The 25,768-nt window shown below is 37.9% G+C and overlaps 4 protein-coding genes and 1 pseudogene across 4 annotated transcripts; 3 read left to right on the forward strand and 2 right to left on the reverse strand.

Moving 5' to 3' along the window:
• The first annotated feature begins 1,904 nt into the window (after positions 1 to 1,904).
• On the forward strand, positions 1,905 to 4,852 carry LOC137709388 (glycerol-3-phosphate dehydrogenase [NAD(+)]-like). Its single transcript, XM_068448479.2, has 10 exons — positions 1,905 to 2,304; positions 2,631 to 2,707; positions 2,795 to 2,867; positions 2,983 to 3,200; positions 3,290 to 3,397; positions 3,631 to 3,732; positions 3,819 to 3,939; positions 4,020 to 4,074; positions 4,159 to 4,207; positions 4,363 to 4,852. Exons 1-10 carry the CDS (start codon positions 1,998 to 2,000, stop codon positions 4,513 to 4,515), a joined length of 1,263 nt encoding a protein of 420 aa, XP_068304580.2. The 5' UTR covers positions 1,905 to 1,997; the 3' UTR covers positions 4,516 to 4,852.
• Positions 4,853 to 5,065: 213 nt separating this feature from the next.
• On the reverse strand, positions 5,066 to 8,113 carry LOC137707969 (uncharacterized). The gene is made up of 5 exons (XM_068446923.2): positions 7,462 to 8,113; positions 6,609 to 6,645; positions 6,286 to 6,522; positions 6,137 to 6,184; positions 5,066 to 5,732 (listed from the first exon to the last, which is right to left on the reverse strand). The coding sequence occupies exons 1-5, from the start codon at positions 7,761 to 7,763 to the stop codon at positions 5,250 to 5,252; spliced, it is 1,107 nt and encodes a 368-aa protein (XP_068303024.1). The 5' UTR covers positions 7,764 to 8,113; the 3' UTR covers positions 5,066 to 5,249.
• Positions 8,114 to 10,396: 2,283 nt separating this feature from the next.
• Positions 10,397 to 17,348, forward strand: LOC148689196 (uncharacterized; annotated as a pseudogene).
• A 485-nt stretch (positions 17,349 to 17,833) lies between these two features.
• LOC137707820 (28 kDa ribonucleoprotein, chloroplastic) lies at positions 17,834 to 19,663 on the reverse strand. Its single transcript, XM_068446734.2, has 4 exons — positions 19,094 to 19,663; positions 18,900 to 19,001; positions 18,376 to 18,657; positions 17,834 to 18,121 (listed from the first exon to the last, which is right to left on the reverse strand). Exons 1-4 carry the CDS (start codon positions 19,544 to 19,546, stop codon positions 18,056 to 18,058), a joined length of 903 nt encoding a protein of 300 aa, XP_068302835.2. The 5' UTR covers positions 19,547 to 19,663; the 3' UTR covers positions 17,834 to 18,055.
• A 571-nt stretch (positions 19,664 to 20,234) lies between these two features.
• On the forward strand, positions 20,235 to 23,458 carry LOC137749541 (proteasome subunit beta type-7-B). The gene is made up of 9 exons (XM_068489648.2): positions 20,235 to 20,393; positions 21,456 to 21,627; positions 21,707 to 21,848; positions 21,931 to 22,027; positions 22,127 to 22,196; positions 22,300 to 22,404; positions 22,597 to 22,695; positions 22,799 to 22,886; positions 23,162 to 23,458. The coding sequence occupies exons 2-9, from the start codon at positions 21,487 to 21,489 to the stop codon at positions 23,236 to 23,238; spliced, it is 819 nt and encodes a 272-aa protein (XP_068345749.1). The 5' UTR covers positions 20,235 to 20,393; positions 21,456 to 21,486; the 3' UTR covers positions 23,239 to 23,458.
• The last annotated feature ends 2,310 nt before the right edge of the window (positions 23,459 to 25,768 follow it).

Consider the following 25,768-nt stretch of genomic DNA (forward strand, 5'->3'; position numbering starts at 1 on the left):
TAGTGTCACGCCTCATGATCAACAATCCTTCACATTTTGGCTAGCAAATCAAATGAATTGAAAAAAATTAATAGATAAAATTTAAGAAGTGTGTATAGAAGGTAAAAAGGGCATGTGAATAGCATTACCTTACTACATTTTGTATAGCTTCCCTCCTATCATAAACTGAAAATAACACTTAGTTGGCTCGTTCCTTTATAGTTCATACATGCAAATTACTCTCTCAATTATCGGCCAACAGGTCGAATGAATTGAAGAAGATCAATTAACAAAATTTAAGATGAGTGTTTGGAAGGTAAAAAGAGATGGGTGAATAGCATTATCCTACTACACTCTTGTATAGCTTCCCTCCTATCATAAACTGAAAATAACACTTAGTTGACATGCAAATCACTCTCTCAATTTTCGGCAGACGGATTGAATGAATTGAATAAGATCAACGGACAAAATTTAAGAAAAATATGTGAAAGGTAAAAAGAGATGTGTGAATAACATTACCCTACTACATTCTTATATAGCTTCCCTCTTATCATAAATTGAAAATAACACTTTGTTGGTTCATTCCTTTATACATGCAATTCAAAATTTAACGCACACAAACGTGACAAATAAAAAAAGGGGGTGTGATAACCACACACCTCATTTTACTTCTCACACATTCCTTATTGATTTATGTTCTTTAATCTTCTTCAATTTGTTTGATCAGACGACCGAAAATTAAAAGAGTTTGTGAAAAGTAAAAAATGGTGTGTGGATAGTACCATGTAAAAAAACTTTCTACTTCCAATTGAACCGGATTATTTATGAGATAACCATCATCCCATCCTCCTATGCATAATCATATATAAGACCTTGGTTTGACGATTCTCATCTTGTATACCAAAATCAAATGGGTCCACTATAGTAACTAATAGTACCCTATTCCCACATGTTATATATATTAAGATCTCAATGTCCTAGTCAATATCAAGAATTCATTACCTAAAATGCACCCTCATAACATATATGAATTAGGTCAGTGGTCAGGAAAATACCTAAAATACACCCTCTTTTGATACATGACCTTTACTGTATATCTACACATTTAGAACATATTCGGCTAACAACAATGTAAACTGTAAACTCCTAAAATAAACATGAATTTTGTTCCTTACTATGCAGGTTTTGAAGCCCAACTTAACAACCTTGGTTGTGCATCAATGTGATAGTTTAAGATTATTGTTTTCGAGTTTCATGGCTAAATGTCTCAAACAACTCAACATCTCACAATATCCAAATGCTAAATCATGGAAGAGTGGGAAAAAAAATGAGAAAAATATAGATGACATGTTTTGTAAGCTAAAACATCTTTCAAATCTCACTAGATTTAGCTCAGAAAGTTACATTAAATTTCCATCTTTGGAGTTTTTGGATCTAAACAGGAGACATTCAACTTTGATGCTAAGAGTGAAAAAATTACAATTAACAATTTTTTTTTTTTAATTTTTAGTTTTTAATCAAACGAAAATAAAATTTTTTATTGTTTAAATATTTTTAATTTACATCAGCACATAACAGATTTTTTGACAAAAAATTATGACAGAATGACTACATGATTTGCGACACCATTTTGAAGAACTATATTTTTCGATTTTGAATTTAAAATTATCTTGATACAGTGAGTTAAACTCAGAGAATTTTTATGCTAAAACTCTATAAAATGTGTGAAAATCAACTCTCTTAAATTAAATTGAGAAAATTACAGAATTTATCGGTAAGAATCACATGACTAAAACATCAAGAACCATGCACCAACATCTTGGATTCATCCCAGCACAACCAATATATATTTTTACAATTTTATAAGATGTTTTGATTGGACAGGAGAGAGATGAAAAACATAAAAGATACAGTATATGGTAGTGATTTTAATTTATTAGATCATAGAGGATATCGCCATATTTGCCTTGGAAGTTGGAGTTCAATACAATTTAGGCATCGTTTGTGACGAAACGTGTATGGCATCTCCGCCCCGACGGGTGTCTTCCCTCTTATATTCTCTGTCTCCTCTCCTTCTCTCTCGCTCCTCGTATACCTATTCCTCTATCATCCACGCGTTGCCCTTTTGCCCTCCTCTCTTTCTCTCTCCTTTCCTCTCTCTCTCCTCTTCATCCATGGCTCCAGAACTCCAACAGGAGGAAGATTACACTACTGGCCCTGAAGCTCCCCACAAAACCAGAGTCACCGTCGTCGGCAGTGGCAACTGGGGTAGTGTTGCCGCCAAACTCATTGCCTCCAACACCCTCAGGCTCTCTTCCTTCCACGGTATTATGTGTTTCCTGTTTGTTTTCTGCATTTCCATTTTCTTTCTGCATGCAAAGACAGAATCTTTATGCGTGCCAGCCAACGGTCAGAATTTTTGTTTATGTCCATTATATTATTCTCTAATTTTATGTTTGGTTGCTGAGAAAGTGAACAAATTGTACGTTTTGTTCCTAAATAATGCCAAATTAATTGAATTTTCTTGTTTGATTCTGGGATTTTGTTGTGTTGGGTGTTTAATGAATGAAAATTCTGAAAACCCAATTGTAATTTGAGTTTTTAATGAAAATCCATTTGCAATTTGAGCTTTTTTCTGCACTGGAATTCAGATGAAGTGAGAATGTGGGTGTTTGAGGAAACATTACCAAGTGGTGAGAAGCTCACAGATGCCATCAACCGCAACAATGTAAAAAAGCAACGATCTTTAATGCATTCTTCTTATATGTGCATGAATTTATCCTGTTGTAAACGTTTGTATCCTGTTTTTCGATAGGAAAATGTGAAATACCTGCCCGGCATTAAGCTGGGGAAAAATGTTGTTGCAGACCCAGACCTTGAGACTGCAGGTACTTAATTTCTCAGCAAAATCTTTGCTCAACTTTTTAAGGTTACTATGTTTTGAATTTGTGCAATTTGTTTGGTGCTTGGAACAAATTTTTTATAATTGGGGGAGTTTTGCAGTGAACGGTGCGAACATGCTGGTGTTTGTCACTCCACATCAATTTATGGAGGGTATATGCAGGAGGCTTGTTGGGAAGGTAAAAGCGGATGTGGAGGCAATTTCCCTCATCAAAGGAATGGAGGTCAAGATGGAAGGCCCGTGCATGATCTCGACACTCATCTCACAGCAGTTGGGTATTAATTGTTGTGTTCTGATGGGAGCAAACATAGCTAATGAGGTAATTTAGCTTGACTCGTCAGTTCACAACTTTCGTTTCCCAGATCATATCACATCTGGTGTGGCTGAAACTAGAGACTATTTGTGTAGATTGCTGTGGAGAAATTTAGTGAAGCCACAGTTGGATACAGAGAGAACAAGGAGATTGCACAGAAATGGGTTCAGCTCTTTAGTACTTCCTACTTCATAGTCACACCTGTGAGTACATCGAATACATTGTTACAATGAATGTCATAATAGTGTACTTTTACTATCATGAATGTTTGGCACGGACGGGAACTACTTTAGTTTCCCACACAATTTAGTAAAAATTTGGTAGTACGTTAGCTACACTAAATACTTATCCCTGCATATAATTTGATTTAGCGATTGACATCAATATATATTGAAGGAACGCTCCATTGACACCTTTCTGTGTTTGAAATTTATAGATCCAAGATGTGGAAGGGGTAGAACTATGTGGAACCCTGAAAAATGTTGTGGCCATAGCAGCAGGTTTTGTGGATGGGTTGGAGATGGGAAATAACACAAAGGTAAGCTCAAAAATTTCGGTAAAAGTTGAACCCACATATCATCTGCTTTTTCTATGTCATTTTGACCGCTTATTTTGAATGACCAGGCTGCAATTATGAGAATCGGTCTAAGAGAGATGAAGGCATTTTCCAAGATGTTATTTTCATCTGTCAAGGACACCACCTTCTTTGAAAGCTGTGGTGTCGCTGATCTCATCACAACATGCCGTATGGAAGCATGACGATCTCTTATTTTCATTTTTTTTTTTTTGTTTTTTCTTTCTTTCTAACCTCAGTGTGTTTGGCAGTGGGAGGAAGAAACAGGAAAGTTGCGGAAGCTTTTGCAAGGAGTGGAGGGAAAAGGTAAATCTCCGCAATTTGGTGCATACAACCTTGTAAAAAAGTAGAGTAGTTTCTTACTATTGCCCTTACGTTTGTTGTCTGCAGATCGTTTGATGAGCTTGAAGCAGAAATGCTGCAGGGTCAAAAATTACAGGTATGCATTTAAAATTATAGTAACTGAACTTTGCTATTACTCGGATTTTTATATTGCGTTAATATGCAGCCTGATCAATTAAAATGGAAAATGAGTTCCGTAAAGATGCAGCCCGAAACCATCTATTCATAAATGTTCTCTTTCCTTTTCTGAAGGGTGTCTCAACAGCAAAAGAGGTTTACGAGGTTTTAAGCCACCGCGGGTGGCTAGATTTCTTCCCACTTTTTGCAACAGTTCATGAGATCTGCATTGGCACTCTTCCTCCATCAGCCATAGTTGAACACAGTGAGCGCACGCCTAAAATCTAGCCGGCTCTTCCCCACGGCCCGCTTATCATGGATAGGCGGTAGTTTACTAAGTGATGTCTTTCAGACAATAGCGAAGACGAAGCGAAACTTTGGAATGTTGGTTCACACAGAAGTCAGCACTTTGCAACGATATACGGTTGCAGGGACAAAGTACGTAACCTGCTCATAAGCTATTTTCCTTGACAGCAAATGAAGTTTAACGTTTCTCTTCGGTTTCTGTTGCATCTTTTTTGTTCTTTCAAATTGTACCCATGTTTGATGCACAATGTGTAATCAACACCAAGTTGTAAACTTCTTTAGAGAATACACAAGTAATAGAATAAAGAGTTAGAACGAACCATTTCTTGAAGAAAGTTGAGATTCCACCGTAAAACCAATTGGCAATATGGGAAGTAGCCCAACCTCTTATAAGTCTATGCAAGATCCCTCATCTCATCAATGTGAAACTTATTCTCAACATTTCTAGTGTCACAATTTGAGAACGAGAGATCAAAATCTCGATTGCAATTGTTTTTGTTCTTGAACTGGTTCAGAGAGTAGACTATCGCGGTTTCGCTATTTAACACCAAACCCTTTCTCATTTCTCAAAATAGAAGTTATACAACTGCCACAAACCCAAATTACACAGCAAGAATACCATAAATTAGAAGTAAAAAAAAAACAAACGACCCAAATAATCTTCCCACAACATCAAACCCGGGCTTTGAATTTTGCGTATGATTTTATTCCAACAGTTACCCAGTTCGTAGTCTATCCAACCGATCCACACTCTTCCGTGCTCTGTCCATTTGGTGGTCGATACTTTTCCTAGACTTCTCGTGGCAGTCCACGCTTCTCCGAGACCTTTCCATATGGTCGAAAGATACTCTTAATTTTTCTAGTTTATCAGCACTGATGAACTGATTTTTCAGTTTTTCAGGCCTATCAGTGCTCTTCCTCGGTTTCTCCCTTCGATCTGTGCTCTTCCTTGAAACTTCGTAAACATCAGTACTCTTCCGAGGCTGCTCGAACTGGTCCGTGCTTCTCCTAGAACTGTATCTCTGGGAAGGAGACTTCTCAACGGTTGATATGAACTTCTTGAGATGCCTGATATACTCAGGATAGAGCTCTAAATCACAGTGGTTCCCTCCTTTAAGCCATAGTGGTTCATACTTCTCTTTACACAGTTCCCAGAGTTGCTTCCCATGAGAGCAATCGACTACTTCATCCGCAGTCCCCTACAAGATGATGCAATGGCTAAAAAATGTGAAGAGTAGGCCGATTTGGCATCTCATATGGTCATCATATATATAATCTTTCGACATGGCGTGCCACACGATGATCAAACAAAACCCTTATTCATCAGCTGTAATACTCTATTTCTTAAAATTTCCTTCTTTAGCTAAGAGAATTGAAGCCTCAGAAATAAAATGTTAAGAACTGCAGGGTTTCTGTTCTCTAATGCATTAATAAAACCGCTGACAAGTTTATTTGATATGCACATTTTGCCCGATACAAGAGATCACACAAGACAAGAACTGGTCAAATGCGTATGCAGATCGTTCATCAAAAGGAGTCTGGTTTGGTTCTTGTAATCATATATGCAATTATAAAGTAGAAAAATCTAGAGTAGCATACTTACGTGAATGATGAGAACAGGACAATGGACCAGTGGAATTTTGTCGATATTCTGTGCGCAAATAACACAATAAAGCATACAATTAGACCAAGGTCATAAACTCGGCCAGCAATCATAAGATTTGATACGCAAACTGAAGAGAGTTGTCTTACCTTATAAATGTCGAACCAGTATGTACGCTTTACAGGATACATGACCCTTAAACCAGACAGTATGGGACTATGCAGGACAACAGCTCTTAACTGAGGCAGCCGAGCAGCAAGATCCAACGTGGGGCCACTTCCAACAGATTGGCCATAGAGAATGATATCTTCCTGCTTAGTACCATAGCTTTCTTCAAGACACTTATATGCAGCTTCAATATCTGCATATGTATTCTGCTCACTTGCCTGGAACAATGAAAATATGGGACTTACGTGATGCACTGTGCTCAAACAACTAGTTAATACAAAAACTGTTCAAATATCCAACAGACCTTTCCAGTTGATTGCCCATACCCCGAATAGTCATACCTGCAAAACATTACAGATATGTAACATTGAGAATATTATTGATTACAATGAAGGATAACAGATAACTGATAAATTATTTCTAAACAACGAGGATAACACAATTTCTCGCAGACATGAACCAAACAACTAAGTTAACCCTGTGACCCTATGGCACCAGATGAAACTTACGCAATGACAATGGTAATGCATCATATGGTATGACGAGTATACAAAGCTACACCACAACTGCAATCCTGGTGGACATTGAATGACTGATCGCGGTGCGAAAGGCACTCACAGTTACTATATCATCTCAAACTAGACTGTCTAAGCAGGCAAAGGGGCTGGATAATCCACTCAATAGATGGCAGAAAAGGTCGATCAAAGGACCGAACATCAACATCATAACTGATTTGGCTTTCCTCAAATTAAAAGAAGGTATATCACAGCACAAGTCCCACATCGCATTTCTTCTATATCTTGAGTCAAAACTTGAAGGATTATACAAGATATCCAATAGGACTACTCCAATATCTACTAAATATCCACTTTCTAGTAAAATCCAATAAATTAATACAAGAAAACGTTCAAAAATACCAAAAAAGTTGCAGCTGATCAGTGGACTAATAAAACCCAGATGCCAGGGATAGTAATCCAGCAACAAAAACTAACAAAGGCTCTAAATTTAGAAAAACCCAGATGCCAACACTAGCAAGTAATTGAGAACAAAGAACACAAAGCTCAAAATCTGGAAAAACCCAAGATTCCAAAAGTGACAGTAGCAAAAAGTGGGAAACTTTGAAGAGAGAGAGAGAGGAGGAGAAAGAAACAGAGTACCCCATGAGATTAACGCGCAGGTGGATGCTCAATTCGATGAAGAGCTCGTACATCTGGCCCAGATCGGCGGCGTTGCCGTGGGAGTAGAGCAGAGTGGAAGTGGCCAAAGGGTGGCGAATGTAGATGGCCACTACCTCAGTGCCGCGGCGAGTCGGGAGTTTCAGAACCTCCACGTTTTCACGGTGAGGGAAGGGACTGAGAAGCAAGAGCCCGGTGTGCTCATCTGTGATGAGCTTGTACGAAGGTGGGTTCGGTGGGAAAAAGGCGAACTTGGCCGCCATGGACGACGTCACCCCACCCATATCACTCTCTCTCTCTCTCTCTCTAAACAGGCCAGGCCACTTACACACTCTCTCTCCTCTCTCTCTCTCTCTCTCTGTGCAATGGGAAAAAGAATGTAAATTTTGATTTGGGTTTTTCTGAATTGTTAGTGAGGGAAATGAGTTCAGATCGACATTCCTTCTTTTTTCCTTTTCTCCGGAAGATTAGACTTTATTCTTTATGGCGAAAGAAAAAGGGAGGGGGAGAGAGAGAGAGAAAGAGAGAGAGAGAGAGAGAGAGAAGGGAACTTGCTCCTGTCGTTATGGCTAATATACTGTATGAGCTACTCTAAAATGTATGTATGTATGTATGTATGTATGTCTCTGCGTGTGCGCAGTTGAGAGAGCTGGAGCATCAAGAATTAGAGATAGCGTCAGCGTGAGACCAGAAAAAAGGAAAGAAAAGAGAAGAGAAGGAAAGGGAGGGAGAGAGGTTTTACCGTGTTTTACAGTTTACATGGGGTTTTTTTGGACGAACAGTATTAATAAGGTATCGGACGAATTCGAAGTTATTACAATAATTTAAGGTTGAAAAAGTTTTGAATTCGAGATGCATAGATGAAAATTAATATTCTATCTACTAAAATATTAGATCACATGCATAAACAATTTACTTAGGTTTGGGGGTGGAGAGACGTGTACGTGAACATCTCGATCACATCATTTGTATAATATGGTTCGCAACATGTAATATAGGTCTCACTTTTAGTTAGTATAGTTAGGCATTCCTAAAAAATCACACCTCTATTTCAAAAAAACGTATTCGTAAAAATATTTGGAAAAGGAAGGGAAATAGGGCAGCATTGAAAGCTTTTTCGTTAGCGAAATATTTTTCTACCAGGAGTTCTAAAAGTAACATATAAATAATCTATTCAAAGTTTCTTCGTAGAATGAAAATAAGTCACTCGATGTGAGTTTTTACGCAACAAGGATTCCGTTGTATGATTTTGAATAAATGATGTGACTTCTTTCCTCCCTAATGTAGGATGGTTTGACAGGTTTTCAAACCAATCACACGAAATACTTCTCTAGACACTTGGGATGCACAGTAGTGCATCTTGCTAATGATACAATATAATACGACGTAAGAAAGTTAAAACACATGTAATTAAATCACAAGTTCAGAAAGCGACATTCCACGCTATTAAAATAATTAAAACATATAACCCTGAATTATTAAGTTGGTATGACGTCATTGTGACATTTCCGTTATAAATAAATGTATCTCGGGTCAGAGTCATAGGGAGGGACCATGGGACATGGGAATGCATCATTTTGTAGGGCCATGGGAAATTGACAGAAGGAGAAGTATAGGATGCAAACTGTGGTGAATTTTGGTACCACTGAGCACAAAGCCACCTCACCACCCCATGCACCCATGTGGATAAAGTTGCTTGTCGTTTCAATTTTCACCATGAAGCCATTCCAACCCAAAAAAAGAATGAATGAATGATTAAAGTTGGTATTAAAAACCAAAACACGCCCAAAAATAAGAACTAATTAAAATCAAAGCACACACAGGTTGACAAAGAATGCTTAGGATTCTAGTTAGCTTTCTACCTAATAGGGAATATATGTAAAAAAAAGGGCTTTGTTTAGGAATCGAAACGAATAGCTCGGGTGATTTTTACATGCAACTGGTGATTTGTCACCGTCCCTCTATCAGATTATTTTATTTATTTATTGTGTGACATGTGATGAGTTAGGTAGAGAACAGATAATTATCCATTGCGTCCCAGCTTTTCTGCAAAATTTCAGTATAGTTTCATTGTCCACCAGTTCTGCTTTGAAGACAAATTATAACTTTGTAAGGATGTATCTAATTGTCCCCTTCTGTTCTTGGTCATGAATTTACGAGGACTTTCAGAAACTTGAAGAGAAATTAAGGAAAGAAATTGAAAAAACAGTTTGAGTAGAATAATAGCATTTACTTTTTCCATTTATTGCCAATTCCACAAATACTTCAAAAATTGTGAAAGCTTCTCCTTATGCCATCGAAAGGAATTGACATCTTCTCTTAATATGTGTCTGGAGCCGACGGATTTGAAGATTCGGATCTCTCATTTTAAATCATGTAGTTTCTCATCAGCCAATTTAACTAGTTCATCTCACACAAATCAAGAATGTGGATCTCTCTCTCTCTTCAATGGCTTAGATTTCCGAATTCTGTGACTCTAGACACATATATTCGAAGAAGATCTCGACACCACGAGAATAATTTACCTGTAATTGAGATATTAAAGTGACAGTATCATAAATTAATCATTCGATGTCATGTTAGCGTCTCAGTTGGATGTAAGTTTCTCGATAATCACAATCGCAAGATATATAAATCATATATCTTGGAGTAAAGAAAAAGTATGAGTGGCCCAATGACCAATAAAAGTCATATGTAAGATTGAATTTTCATGATCCAGATCCCAGCAGTGGCATTTGCCCATCTCCATAAACAGAATTGTAAAATTGTTACCAAGATAGTGTAACTTCATATCAAACACCCTTTTATCCCACCCATAAGAACCAAGCAGAGATTCTACTTTTTCATTCACTATTCCATTAACCAGGTCCTTTTGCACTAAATGCTAGTATAAAATTTTCACACCCTTGGTGAACAGATGACGGTGAGTTCTAGCCCAACGAAAAAGTTGCTTATTTGTGACCGAAATGTCACGCGTTCGAGTCGTGAAAACAGCATATTTCTCCCTTCTACCGACCTTCGCGAAATAGTGAACCTTGTTGGCTTGGGATCCCCTTTATTGTTGGTGAACAGATAAAAAGCGAATAAGGGCAGTGAAGATTGAAGTTTTCTTACACTTATGGCTCAAAGTTGAGACTCAAGAGAGAGAAACTTACTTACATCAATGATATTAATGTAATAGCACCTCAAATCAATCACGTGCATAACTTTCTCGAATAACAGTATATGATTAGCACCACAATAACATGTCCGTTCAATAATAACTCAAACACTAAACACATGCAACCAAACAAAATTTATATATATTATTTGGGAATCTGGATCCTTTTTGTGAGGATTCCGGAGATCCGTGAATCATGTCCATTCATCGTATATCGTGCAATCAAAAATTATTTTAAATATTTTTATTTAAAATTAAACACAAATAATACTTAACAAAAACTGACCGTAAGATATATAATAAACAGAAACGATTTACGAATTTCTATAATTCTCACCTAAAAGATCCGAAGTGGTTCCTGTTGGATTATTTCGTTGCTCGTTGATTTCTTTATTTAAGTTCCAGAAAACAAAAAGGTTGTTCCTTTTAAGGTCTCGTATATGATGAAGTGCCAGCACTCCATGTTAGCTAGGGATCTTCAGCCCACCTGATGAAAACAACATCACATGCTAAATGGTCATGGTCAAACCTGATAACAATTTTTTTTTTCTTCTCAAATGTGGGGGTTAGCTCAATACTTAGTATGGGACCGGATTCCCTCCTGAGCTTAGGAAGTTGAGCTTCATGAGCAAAGGATATGACCTGTTGAAATTTAATTCAACGGCTACAAATAGAATGTCTCTTTAAAAGTTATAATAATTGCAATCGTTGAATCAAATTTTATCGGGCAGTGTGATTTGCTCAGGAGGGGATCCGATTCCCCCAATATGGATATTAGCAACATTTCAGTCGAAACTTCTTGTTTTATCCTTTTGGATGGAATAGGATTCTTTCTAGATCCCTTCCATCCGAATCCTCCCACAACACGTTTCTTCTTCTTCTTCTTTCTTTGTGGCAGTTCTGCCACTTCTTCTTTCTTCTCTACGGTTATGCTTCTTCTTCTTCGTGGTTCTACTTCATCAATCACGACTACGATCTCGACGATGCTGTCGTCTCTTCCGACATATGTGCCCCTCTCAACTGTCATGTCATCAACACCATCGCCACGAATCTTGAGACGGAGGATTCAAGGCTGTTTTTCTCATTTCGAAGGCGTCAAGTTTTTTTCGCCATTCGATTTTTGGTTGAATTGTCAATATTGATTGAAGGATTTGGATGATCTGGATGGAAGAGATTCAGAGAGGATCATATTCCTATCTTTGTGACACTCATTTTTATCCTGCATTATTGCTTGATGTTAAATTTCTTAATGTTTAAATGAGAAATATAATTCGTTTCTTTATTTGATAAATGTTAGATGATTAAATACTTTTGAATTTATTTAATTTATTGCATAGAATTTAACGACGTAGAAAATAGACGATTAAGAGAATATCATACAAATAAAAAGATTGCTAACATTCTTCTAACTAGCTTTGTTCACCTTCTACATGTGTCCCCTTTGCTTTATAATTTGGAACTCTAATAATATGTAATTTAGAATATCGCTTCGTTAAAAATAATGAACAAACTCAGGGTAAGAAGACAAACACTAGAATTATATGTGGAAAATGACTAACTAACGACTAATACATAATCGAAGAGATGACCAGCAGAGCATGGAAATTGGCAGTGAATGAAGCCGACGGCAGAGAAAATGTGAACGTTCATGTCGTTTTTAGGAATATGGTGGGGGGTGGGTCTCGCTGGCTTTAAATCTATCTTTCTTCTTGTTGTGATGGGATGATGAGACCTGTCTCGTTTAAGCTGAAGATATTCCGCTTGAAAGATATTCCGCAGATGCCTTTCAGTAATAAATCAAATTCTATACTCGCCTTTGGCCATGATTTTATAATGCATCGATACCCATTTTTTATAAGGAATTTTAACGAAAAATATATGGTATTATTTACTTTAACGAAAAATCATATTTTTATATTAAAAAGTTAATCTTTGTACTATTCACTTACATATGGTATTATTTACTTTAACGAAAAATCATATTTTTATATTAAAAAGTTAATCTTGGTACTATTCATTTTATTCTTTATTTTATCTTTATCGTTAAAACTTAAAGTTTTCAAGCATTTTTCAGTAGTTTTACTTTTTTCATATCTGGAGTCCGAATGTTAATTGTCTCAATCTACTTGTTCAAACAACAATGTATCTTATATATCGGTACATTGTAAGAAATAGTGACGGATCTCCCTTGGGTTATGGTGGGTCAGCTGACTCCTAAAACTCAAAAATCCTCCACAGAAGAGTTGAGTGTTGCCATTTGAAAATCTAAGATGCCCTTAAGGCTTGACTCCATCTGCTCAATGAATTGCTTCAATGAGCATTAGGCAGGGTGGTCACTAGCCTCATGTCTTTGTATGCATTGCTATGAGCATTTGTTGATAGGCTCATTTGACATGTTTGCTCAAAAGTTATTGATATCAGTCGACATGCTCGTTTGAAAGCTGTTGGCATCTATCGACAGTTGTGCAATATGACCTCAGGCCTACCAAAGCTCAATGAAATACCAATTTGCATACTATTTCGTCTAAAAAAGTTTAAATGACGTGTGCACTATTCTAACTAATATTTCCTTGATCCTTCACTAGTAACAATCCCCTCATTTAATACTCAGTTGCATGTTTCTTTCATAAAACAAAGAACAGTTTTATGATAATATGGTCTTGGGCAGAAAGCATTCGCCATATGAACTCTGTTTTTCATGAGCAATTTGTTCTACTTTTATGAAGTAAATTATTTTCAACCTAGATACATACATTTGTATACAACAGATAATAAGACAAATAAATTCAAATTTTCAAATTCTACTCCAAATTTGAGATAATGTATGGCAAGGTGGCCCAATAGTTTTTAGGGTGGTAATATTCAAACGTCTCTTTTTACTTTCTACAGACATATTATTAATTTATATTATTTTGATTATTTTTCATCTTTTGATCTGACAATAAAAAAATAAAAAGTATGAAAAGTAAAAAAGAGTTGTGGTTTGCACCACCCTAATTTAAAGCAGGTCTGATATGAGTCGATCAAAACCAAAGGAATGAGATCAACTTCAGATCTCTATGTCTAAAGCTCGCAGATCGAGAAATCCGAATCGTTCAAGTGTGAGAAAGAAGTATGAGCCATTGGGATGAGCTAATTGAGGCATGTAATTGAAATTGAGTGGTCTAGATCTTTTTATCAGCAAAGCTCGAACGCAAAAAATCGGAGTGGATCTAAATGCAACTTAGTAGACCCCAACAGTTGGAAGACATTTTGCCATTGGACCATATTAATAAGACATAATCGTCTTCAACCATACTAGATATTGTTATATGATAATGTCCTTGTTTCGTGGAAAACATATATTCCAGATGAAGACCACACAAAAGAAAACATATATTATATTATTCCACACGAATAAAATATTCAATAAACCAATTCAGACATGCAAATTGAGATTTAGTGACAGTTTTTGCACTGGTTGGGAGCCAATATTTTGGACCACGTGAAATGTTTTGGGTGCCCAATTGGATAAAAATCTGAGCCCAATGGAACCCAATCAATTGTTGGCTTGGTTTGAATTGGGGACGAGCCTTTTTCTTTCATTTGGTGTGGTTTCTGTCTCTATTCAGTTGGCATTTGTTTGCTTTTGGTTTACGTTGCAAAAGGGCGGTGCTATCCAGCCTTTTTATTTTTTACACATTTTTCTTAATTTTTGATTGTTGGATCGAATGGATTAAAAAAAAAATTAAAGGATGCAATTAACAAAGAATATGTGCGAGATAAAAAGGGTTGTGGATAGCACCGCCCTCTGTGAAAAATGTTGATAAAAAGTCGCACATCTATGGGAATCATCACACAACCACAAACATATCAACATTGCTATTTACTTTTATTATAATGCGTTGATTAGTAATATTTTGTAATAGTATGACCGTAATAGTAAAAAATTTCTCCATAGAGAATAGCAACGTGACATAAAACCCAAGAGGTCAAAGGCTGTTGATGGCAGTGATACATAGAGATGGAGCACCAATCTCTTTCAGTTGCTTTTTAACCCTTCTAACGTTAAGAACTCCGAGAAGATTTTTAAAGGGTTGTGCTATTACACTTTTTATCTCTAACACACTTTATTGATTTTTGTGCATTGATTTGCTTTAATTATTTGATTCAATGATCAGAAATTGAGATAGATGCATGAGAGGTAAAAATATGCATGTGGATAGCACAACCCTAAAGTCTAACAGAGCATTTTTGCTCACCACCATAAACTAAGGTATATGTTCACCATACACCTAATCAATTGACACGTGTCATTTCACTTAATCTTGGTCAAGTCATTATACCGAAGTTAACGCAACTTTTTGTGAGCCCGTCATTATTTAGGGACTAGATCCAAAGCAACTTTCTGAAGGCCCAGTCATTCAATATCCTTAAGTTGGAGCTAGCGCAACTTTTTGAAAGTCCAACTTAAAAAAGCGAATTCGAGCCCATTAAATCGGGCTTAGGACTTGTCGAAAAAATAGTTTGCCCTGATACCATAATAAACTTTGTAGCCCATGCAATTCCACCACCAACATCACCAATATTGTCTTAACTTAACCATTTATTATTAGGTGTTGGATTTTTATCATAAAAGGTCTCAATGATATTAAAAGTGGGAACTCCCATATATTGATTGTATATTATTTTATCATATGATTGACGTGGGATCTTATTCTTCTACGTTTATGCGTTCGCAATTTGTAAATGGTTGCATGTTAATTGCCTTACTTGTTGCGGTGCCTACTGCTACTATTTTGGAGAGAATTCTAACAAAAAAGAAAAGAAGAAATTCTTGAAAGCACGTCTGCAGGAAGTGCCTCTGCTAGAGGTGATTTTATTATAAACTAGTAAAAAAGTTTATTAAAAAAGTGCTTTGGAAGAGTACTTGGAAGTGCTTCTCCAGAAGACATTTTCTGTGGCACATAAGCACTTTCAATTTTTTTCCCACATGGTTTTTGGTTGTTAGAAAACAATTTTAGCTCCTCCAAAAACAGTCCCAAACAGGTCCCTAGTAAAGTTGGGAAAGTTTGAATAGTTAGTAGAGTTGTTTTTAAGATATCCTGATCAGTGTAATTTCCCACGCAGATATGAGTTGTTCGACTCAGAATCCTCGCATCTGAAAACCATCGTCGGAAATGGTGTGCACGCGTTGGTTACTTGTCGAAGAAGTAGATTTGCTCAAGAACAAGTGTTGGTTTGGCATAACTGGTAAGGAACTATGTCTGTCTTTTGAATTTTAAGCGTGTTTTGTTTCAGAATATGTCTCCATTTGACTAACGAGAGGGAAACAGTTTCATTAGCTCTTTTACCGACCAATGTTCTGATATATGTTGTATAAACGTAGTTTTTGTGTTGTGCAGCTGCAGTTTACTTTGGTTACTATACACGTTTAGTGACAGACCTGTTATCGAAGGAAGAAGATTTTCCGCCTTTTGCTTCTCAATCCTCGGGTCTATCTCGAAGCAGATGTGTGGAGGTTAGAGGGAAAGATACGATTGAGCAAAGTTATGGTGTTTTTGGTACTTCACTTGGTAACAGCGTAGGAACCGGGCTTTCAGATTTCTAAAAGGAAATATCGAAGTCGTTACTCAGGCAGGGTGTCAAGGTTCTTGCATGTTCACATTTCGTAGGTATATATATTGCTATATTCAACATCTGTTGATTTGATTCCATGTGGTTTGCCTTTTGATGAATATGTTAGTCCAAGCCTGGGAAACGGAATCTGTACTTTGTTGTAACAGTATGTGTAAATGCAGATGCTAGGACCTGTTGTAGGTATTAGCCGGTTAAAATCACAGCTGAAGAGAAAAAAGCATCTATCGTCTGCTAGAGGTGCATCACCGGATGTTGATGCTAGGTATACTCCCTCTAAGAGACTAAAGAAATCTTCGTCATTCTCTTCAACCAGCCTTCCTGCGCTTTCTACTACTACCAATCCCGAGTCTAGCAGAGAGGTTATCATTGTTATCAAATTACAGATTTTCCATACTGGTGTTCGTTTGTGTTGCAAAACTCAGGCTTTGCAGTCACTGGGTTTGTGCTGGTCCATGTCGTGTAGGAATTGATGGTTAAACTTTTCTAATGTTGTTTAGAACGGCGCTGAAGGCCACACAACAGAAACAGCTAGGTTTGTAGTTGGTGCTGAGGAGCCAAAGGTGACTAACATTCTCCTTATTGCCTTTCTATTCATTCTACCGTGTCACATTCACAAGTGTTTTGTGTGTCGTTTAGCGATATTTTCATGCTCTCTATAAGGCTGCAGACCCTTATAGAGAGCATAGCGGGCAGATTGAGGAGACAGTGAAGAAATATTCTGATGAATTTTATGCAACGGTAATTATCTGAAATTCTTCCTTCTAGCACTGCAAAGCGTGATCAAACTCCCTTTTCTGAACTGAAGTGATGTCTGTTTTTCAGCTGGAGCACATGGAGCAGCAGCTCGAAAAACTTCTTGATACTGTGATGTCCTCGTGCGGTATTTTACAACGTAACCCAAATTCCCATTTTGTTCCTTGAAATTGTGAAGAAGAACGAGAATTGGTTGGGGAAGTTATATGTTTACAAGCAATTCCAAATTCCGTCGAATTTACTGCAACTGTCAACTTGTTTTCCAGGCCTATGACCCTTGGTGGGAAACACAAGCTTGGAAAGCTGATTCAGAAGTTACCACCGAAAAATCTTTGCCCAATGATCCTACATAGGAATGCAGCTTATACATCATCCGATGAAAATCGTGTGGATCTTGAACGACAGGTAACGCGAGGCACAGTTATCTGGTTTACGACCTAATTGAAATCTCGACCTTTCTAAAGTTGTATATTTACTTGCAGAGTAATATAACACCTTGGGAGAGTGTTATTATGTTGATAAAAGTACGCAGCATCACCTTGGAAGAAGTTCACTGTATCAGGGCTGAATTTTTCGTTCGCTAAATGAAGATAGCAGTCATCACTTGGACTATGAAATTTTGGTAAAAGTACGCAGCATTTGCACATATAACCTACCCTGCGAGTTTCGGTGACCATTTTTTCGTTTTTACAATTGTAATTGGCTTCATTTTCTGCACAGCTTAGGTAGGGCTCGTAGGTTGTACATATTTTACTGTATACTGACTAGAGAAAGTTATGAAATGTAGCAGACAAAGATATCATTATCCAGTAATCGTAATCAGATGAGAACGAGAATTGCATTGGATTGATAAGCGTGAGAATGATACAGGCAATACTGTTTTCGACATGAGAGAGATACAAAAGACAGAATGATAACCTATCTGTATAAACATCAACTCCCTAAAAAAAATTTCTCGTCAAAGAAGAAATACACACTGCCACAAGATCCTCTTCCGAAACTAAGCACCAATCTTGAAGAGCTTATATAATTATCTTCTTACATTTAAAACGAGCCACGCCTTGGTCGTTCTTCTGCAACGTTTACTCGGATTGATCTGCCATCCAAACTCTGCACAGCAAATGGAGAACGAAATCAGGGTCTTTATTAACTAATCGAGAGGCATCACGATAACAAATACGCAATTAGTTGCAAGGTGACTTCATTTAAATCTATTTTATGAATTCCTAGGTCTGAGTAAACTCGGAATGCCCAATCAATCGCCTATTATCGTAACGTCTATGTAGTTCTCAGTTTCATGGCATACTCTACAATGGCATAAACAGGAAATTTCAATACTCAATTAAACAGGGCAAGTCTATTACCTGTCCATCAAGGGCAGCAATGGCATCATCCACTTCTGTCTCGCTAGAGAATGTAACAAAACCAAACCCGCGTGAACGCCCTGATTCGCGGTCATAAACTACCCTGGCACTGACCACCTTTCCATGTTCACTGAAAACCTGCTCCAAACGAGAATCATCCACTTGCCATGGCAGATTACCAACATAGATTCTGAATGCAGGTTCATTCGTCCGAATAGGCCTTTCCGGGCGCGACCCTCTAGGCGCAGCCTTGTTTACAGTCAAAGCCCTCCCACCTATGTCCTGTGTATGAACAAATGAAAACAAGTTCATCCAGAATTATTTCAAAACTCATTCCTCGGCTTTATTTGCACGAAAACAAGTTTGATTACCGGGATTGAACCAATGTAACACCACTTTGTAATCGGAACCAAATATATCAACATACATGTTTTAGCTACATTTCTACTCTCTAAATTGAGCATTTTGAACATGATATAGTTCCTTTTCGATACACAAAACCGAAACAAAGATTTGGAACTTACGTAACGGTGGAACAACTCCACAGCCTTCTCAGCTTCTTCAACAGTGCTCATAGTCACAAACCCAAATCCTCTGCTCTGATCAGTTTCCCTATTGTAAATCACCTGGTCATTGCAACACAAGAAAACAGTAACTCTAATGGTGAAATTTTAACCGCGAAATCGCATAGAGAACGAAAAAAAGACACAAAATTTACCTCAGCAATCTCAACAACTCCAGCATCATTGAAAAGATTAGCAAGCTTTTCACTGTCAACATCATAAGGCAAATTACCCACATAGAGCTTGGCCTCCTCCGGCGGCTCGGGATAGTATTCCTCTTCGCCGACCGCCAAAACTCCGTCGCCGGAGCTCTCCTCTGCTCCCTCCTCCTCCTCTGCGCTTTCAGCCTCTTCTTTTACTTCTTCCTCCTGAGCCCAGTCGGAGGTCTGAGCCACGCGGAGGAGAGCCAAAGACTTGTGCTTTAGAGAGAGAAACGAGGAGAGAGAGGGAGTGAAGGAGCAGGAGATTTGTGCGAGCTTGGTGGGTTTTGAGAGGAAGGAGAGAACTGGGTATTGGTTTTTTTGCGCGAAGCGGGCGGGTGGCACGGCGGCGAGGCAGGTTTCTGAGATTGACAGTGGTTTCAGGAGAGCGGCGGTTGCAGAAGCCATGGCTAGAGAGAGAGGAGGGAGAGAAGAGAGAGAGAGGTGGAGGAGGGGATAAGGAATGAGAAAAAGGGTTGGTTTGCAGGTGAAGGTGGTTGCTTTATTTTTCTCGACGAAAACAAAGCCGTAAGGAAAGGGTTACGGAGAGAGGATTACTTTTCACCTAATCTACCGAGTACAGAATTCGTATCGTTAAAATTTGATTTAATAATTACAAATAAAAGGTCTTTAAAAATAATAATAACTATAACCGTTTGATTAAATTTCAACAGTCCGAATCCCGGTTTGCAGGTGAAGGTAGTTGATTTATTTTCTCGACGAAAACAAAGCTGTTAGGAAAGGGATCCGGAGATGATTCATTTCCCCCTAATCCACTTAGTTAGGATCTAGGCCGTTGAAATTTGATCTAATAATAACAAATAGGAGACCCTTTAAAGTGATAATAATTGTAACAATTTGATTAAATTTCAATGGCTCAGATCCCAGACTAGGTAGATTAGGGATCCGGACCGTTGACCGAAATGTTTCAGTAGGTATTTACTGTTACTTTCACCAGCGAACGACATGTCGGTATATTCTCCCTCAAAATTAAGGCCCAATGGGCTACCTTCGAGTACCAAATGTTGGGCCGAATCACGAAAAAGGCCCAAAGTAATCGCGACTTGTCGGACAAGTTTTCAGGTACCCCTTCTCTAAGACTACCCACCTCACTTTCTTGCTTTCGCTTCGTTCCAATTTACAATTTCACAGTGCCAGTTCTTCTCCCACATAAACCCTTCGGATTCGAACCCCCAATTTTCTTCCCCAAATTGCTTCTCTGCGGATCGAGCATTCAGCATCCGAACGCCATCAAGTAAGCAAAATTTCAAATTTATGGTGTTTTTTTGGTAAATTTTTTGCCCTTCTATTTTCCTATATATCGTAGAAGATTAGAGCTTTTTTGGAATTTCATGTGTTATTTAATCAAACGAGGAAGATCTGATTCTTTGAGGTATGTTTTGCTGTGGGTGTGGTGCTTGAAGGGGAGGTTTTGTTGAGAAAGTTTAGGGGTTCTGTTTGTGATGTTGCCTGCAATGTGTTTGATAAATGCGCGAGAGAAAGTGTTATGATTTGATTAGTTTGTGACTCGTAAAGGCGAAAGGAGGGTTTTTTTGGTTTGATTCTGGATTTGGGTAGGATTTATAATCAACAATAACAAAGCCTTATTTCACAGTCTAGGTCAGCTGTATGAATCGTAGAACGCTTTTTGCGCCAAGTCTTCTGTTAGCTACAAACACTCTATGTCTTTTCTTAGAATCATTTTCCAAGTCTTCTAGGTCTTCCTTTACCCCTCTTGCCCTGAGTCTCTATCTCATAATTGCATCTTCTAATCAGAGCATCTATAGGTCTGTGGTTCACATATCCAAACCACCTTAACTGATTTTCTCTTATCTTATCTTCAATTGCGGGTAGGATTTGATTCTGAAAATTATGGGTTTTTTGTACTTTTATGAGTTGTTTGTTCGTCATTATCGTATTCTGCTGGTGCATGGATTACATAGATTTGGTTCTCAATAGTTCAAAAAGTTAGGAATTGATTTGTTCTAGAGTCCTAACATTGTATAAGACGTGTTTCTGTACATTTTTTTTCTCCCTCTCTTTGGGACGCATCTTCCTGTACCTAATGCAACAGATTTTGTGGAATCGGAGTCGTAATTTGCGTTATTGACAGGTTTTAAATTCTAAGTTCTGGTATGTGTTCTATCGTATATGCTTTTCTCCATGAAATAATTTATGACTAGCCTTAGGGTGTGGAGCATTTGAACAGTTCTTTATTATTTTCTATGGGTGGATACATGTATATTAAGGAGAATTATAGAAACCGAAATTGTAGGATAGTTTTAGAGTGAATTTTGATTTGATATTGATTTTTCAGGTTTAATTGGAACTAAAAAAGAAAACAGAAGATGTCTCAGGTGGCGGTAGATGTTCCCAAGGGGGGATTCAGTTTTGATCTTTGTCGAAGAAACGACATGCTTGCAAAGAAGGGAGTTCAGCAACCATCTTACAGGAAGACAGGAACCACCATTGTTGGTTTGATTTTTCAGGTACAAATGTTTTCCACTGTTTAATTAGCAATTGTTTCGCCACTCGTATAGTGGTTAATTTTTGTGATTCATTCTTTAGGATGGTGTCATTCTTGGAGCTGATACAAGGGCCACCGAAGGACCCATTGTTTGTGATAAGAACTGTGAAAAGATCCATTATATGGCACCCAATATCTACTGCTGCGGAGCTGGAACTGCTGCTGATACAGAGGCTGTAACAGGTAAAGTCAGGATTGTTGATTACTCTGGTAATGCTTGTGGCGGTCTGTGTTGTAGCTAATTTGTTGCTCTATTGAACTCTAGATATGGTGAGCTCACAGCTGCAACTGCATCGCTACCATACTGGTCGCGAATCCCGGGTTGTTACAGCCTTGACTTTGCTCAAGAAACACCTTTTCAAGTAAAGTGTTATCACTTCTCAGTTTAGAAATTGCAGGAATAACTTGTGTTCCTTAAATATAAGCATAGTTTAATTCTAACTCCCATCATTTTTATCCAGTTACCAAGGTCATGTGTCAGCTGCTTTGGTGCTTGGGGGGGTCGATGTCACTGGACCCCATCTGCACACTGTAAGTTCTTTCATTTTTCAGACTTTGGATGTGACAATGTATTTTTCATTTTTTTGGGCCTTGCATGGTGATTTGATGCCAACACCAATGCTTGAAATTGTAGATATATCCCCATGGATCGACCGATACGCTGCCATTTGCTACAATGGGTTCTGGTTCTCTTGCTGCGATGGCCATGTTCGAGTCTAAATACAAGGAAGGCATGACTGTAAGTTAGCATCATATGAATTGAAAATTTAACTTCTTTGAATGTTACTATGAATCTGTGGATAGTGGACACAGATAATGGACAACCTTAATTACTGTTCACTCCTAATTAGTATTCTATTATACGATTAGTAGTAGCAAGTCATTGACATCCTCATTTGGATTTCTCGTTCATGTGTTTACTTTGATGCAGAGGGATGAAGGCATAAAGCTTGTAACCGAAGCAATATGCTCTGGAATTTTCAATGACTTGGGAAGTGGAAGCAATGTTGATGTTTGTGTGATAACTAAGGTTTGCTGTTTCTCATCAGTATTCACCATTTTCAATGGAAAAAAGGCAGAGAGTATTAATTTTGTATTAATACAAATTATTTGGTACATTTTTGTTGGCTCAGGGACACAAGGAATACCTGAGGAACCACTTGGTGCCCACCCCTCGTACCTATGTCAGTGCAGAAGGCTATAAGTTTACCAAGAAGACTGGTAAGAAACACACTTCTTTCACTTGGCTTTCTAATCATTCAACCACACTTCTTTCACTTGTCTTGCATAACATAAACTTGGCATCATTCAATTTTTCTGTCATATATGAGAAATTTCATGCCTCCATGAACAGTGCATTATAAAAGTTTTGGTTTGCAGCTGTTATGTGATGTGAGCGTGCCCGGGCACACATACATAGATAATTATTTTTAGTCAATCTGTATATCAAGTGAGTGAAACGTTTTTTGAATCTGTTGTGTTTTCTTTTGTGACAGAGGTTCTCTTCACAAAGATCACTCCGTTGACCGAGAAGGTGGTAGTGTTAGAAGGAGGCGATGCAATGGAAGAATGAAACCACCACTTCACAAGGAGCATGTGAATGTTCATGTAGTATTCAGTTTCCAGGGTAAAACCTACGTGACTTGATCCCAACTTGTTATATGTGGATTGATCTCGTTATACAGATTCAAATTATTGGCATTTTCCAGACTCTGAGATATTATAACTTCTCGTGCTTTTAGCGTATCTTTGACGAGAAGAATGCAAGCAATTTTCTCGTGTGGACCTTCTCATTCCCTATTTCATTTCCTTTTACGACCTTACTAGTTTTCTTGATTATCCGAACTGATTAAAAAGCCGGTATGAGAGAGAGTGGCATTGGTCCTAGGAAAAATCCGTTTACGTTTGAAGCAAATGTTTTCATCTCAGAAGCCTTAATTAGAAGGGAGAAATCTAGGCACCATTTGTTTGAGGCATATTAAATTTCATACAACTCAAATGTGAATCTTTTTATGAAAGATGTTTGCACATAGTTCACAAAAGTTTCAGAATTGCATTTTTACACCTAAGATGCAATTTGGATGGAGTTCTGTCCCTCGTGAGACTCTCTCTGAGAGTCCCTTCTCACCGCTTGTGTGGGTGTACCCAATCTCGACCAATTCTCGAGCCGCCGTTCCTAGCTATGGCTGGGGGCGATGGCAGTCCCTTCCTCTTGCCCTTTGTCTCCTCTTTTCTTCCTTGATTTTGCTTTTTCCCTCTGCTCCTTTCCCTGATTTGGCTTGTCCCTCACACCACAATGGCGTTCGTCATCTTCGACCATCTCCACTTCGATTTGCAATCATTGCTTACCACGATCTGTTGCGGCTCCCTGGGAGAGTGTGTCAAGCTTCGATGTTCTCACCGGCTCAGGTGTTCCTAACACCATCACTTTCTCACTGGTAGCTGCCATTGTTGGCAGTGTTGCTTGGGTATTACCACGAGCTTCTTCTACTTTGTGATTTATTTTTTCCTTTGTGGCTGCATTCGAAAAGTTGCTTGCAGCTGGCTGATGTGATTGGAGAGGCGTTTGTTGGTTGGAGGCGTGAAAGCTTGCAGATCGTGTTGGTTCCTTGTAGGAGAGGCAGAGGAAGCAAAATACTAGGGTTTCTTTTGCTCTTTTGGGTTCTTTTTTCTTTAACTTTCTTGGCCCACTTGTGCTTGTACTTAGTTGGCTTTGGGCTTTGGTTTGAGGTCCAATTTTGCTTTGTGTTAATCTTGTAACTGAGCCTCTTGTGTATTTGCTCTTTGTACTTTATAATTTTTACCTTGAAATATTATTTGCAGTTTACCAAAGTAAATAAATAAATCACAATTCCTAACCAAGTTGTGTCGAAATTTGTAGAGCTAGGATCCAAGTTCGACTAGGTATTCTTCAACTACTTAAAAAGATTTTATATTCTAATAATTAAATTCTTAACAATTAAGAAATTTAATTCGTTTAGAAATAATATATTAATTAAGACTTTTAACTTTGAAGAATCAAATTTGAAAATGGAAACAATTTTCTATAATTCATTTCTATTCAAAATAAGATTTTTTTTTTAAATTTATTTAACTATTACATAAAATTAAGAAATCTAATATAATATGAAATTATATTCCAAATAGAACTCTAGTTCCAATTAAATTTATAATCTAATTGAAATCATAATTATTATTTTTTTTCGAAAGAAAGATTTTATTAAATCCGAATAGAAATGTTCACATTAGAAACCAAAGTATTGAACAACTACTCTGCTCAAACGAATCCCATGCATGAAATCCTCCCATACTCAACACAAAAGACGCCACTAGATATGCTCCTTGATTACAGACTCGGGGAGCAAAAATAAAATCTACTGACCTCAATTGCATTTGTATACACTTAATATCAAATAGAAGACCTTCAATTACAACATTCAGTTGAGCGATTCCGCTAATCATATCCACAAGTTCATTTGAATCCGATTCCACTTGGAAACATCAAACCCTTAATCCACGCATGCCACTAATGCTGCTCGTATTGCCTCCGCTAAACTTACCCTCGGTCTTTTATGAAATTTTGGGTCCTTGCAATGGAATCCACTACTTCATAAGGCTTGATGACGAATTCGATTTGGATCTTATTGCACTGGCAAATGTTTCACTCAGAGAATTCAAGGTTGTTTCAGACTTCTGCATCCTCACGCCCAACGCCAACGCGTCAATCAATGGGGATTTGGTTTTGGTCGTAAAACCAATGACTACAAGTTGGTTTTAATTCTCAGTTACGCAGACGGAGAAACGGGGATCGAATTCAATCATAAGGCAGTGGCACCAATGTCAACGGGAATTCTCACTGGTTGGCCACTCCAGGTTCGCCAACAATGATCTTCGTTATGCAGTTCTTTATTTTGACATGGTTGATGAAGTATTCCGACTGATTTCCCTTCCAAAGTTACGGGATTTTGCGCCGGGCAGTGATACCTATGTTGTACAATGATTATCTTTCCGTGGTTGTTCGTCCAAAGAGTTACATCCCTGACAAGACTTGTGAAGTATGGATTTTACAAGACTACAGTGACGATGAATCTTGGACTACTGGT

The sequence above is a fragment of the Pyrus communis genome, chromosome 17 (genome assembly GCF_041283825.1).
Source record: "Pyrus communis isolate YQ-2024b chromosome 17, ASM4128382v1, whole genome shotgun sequence".
NCBI classification, from domain to species: Eukaryota; Viridiplantae; Streptophyta; class Magnoliopsida; order Rosales; family Rosaceae; genus Pyrus; species Pyrus communis.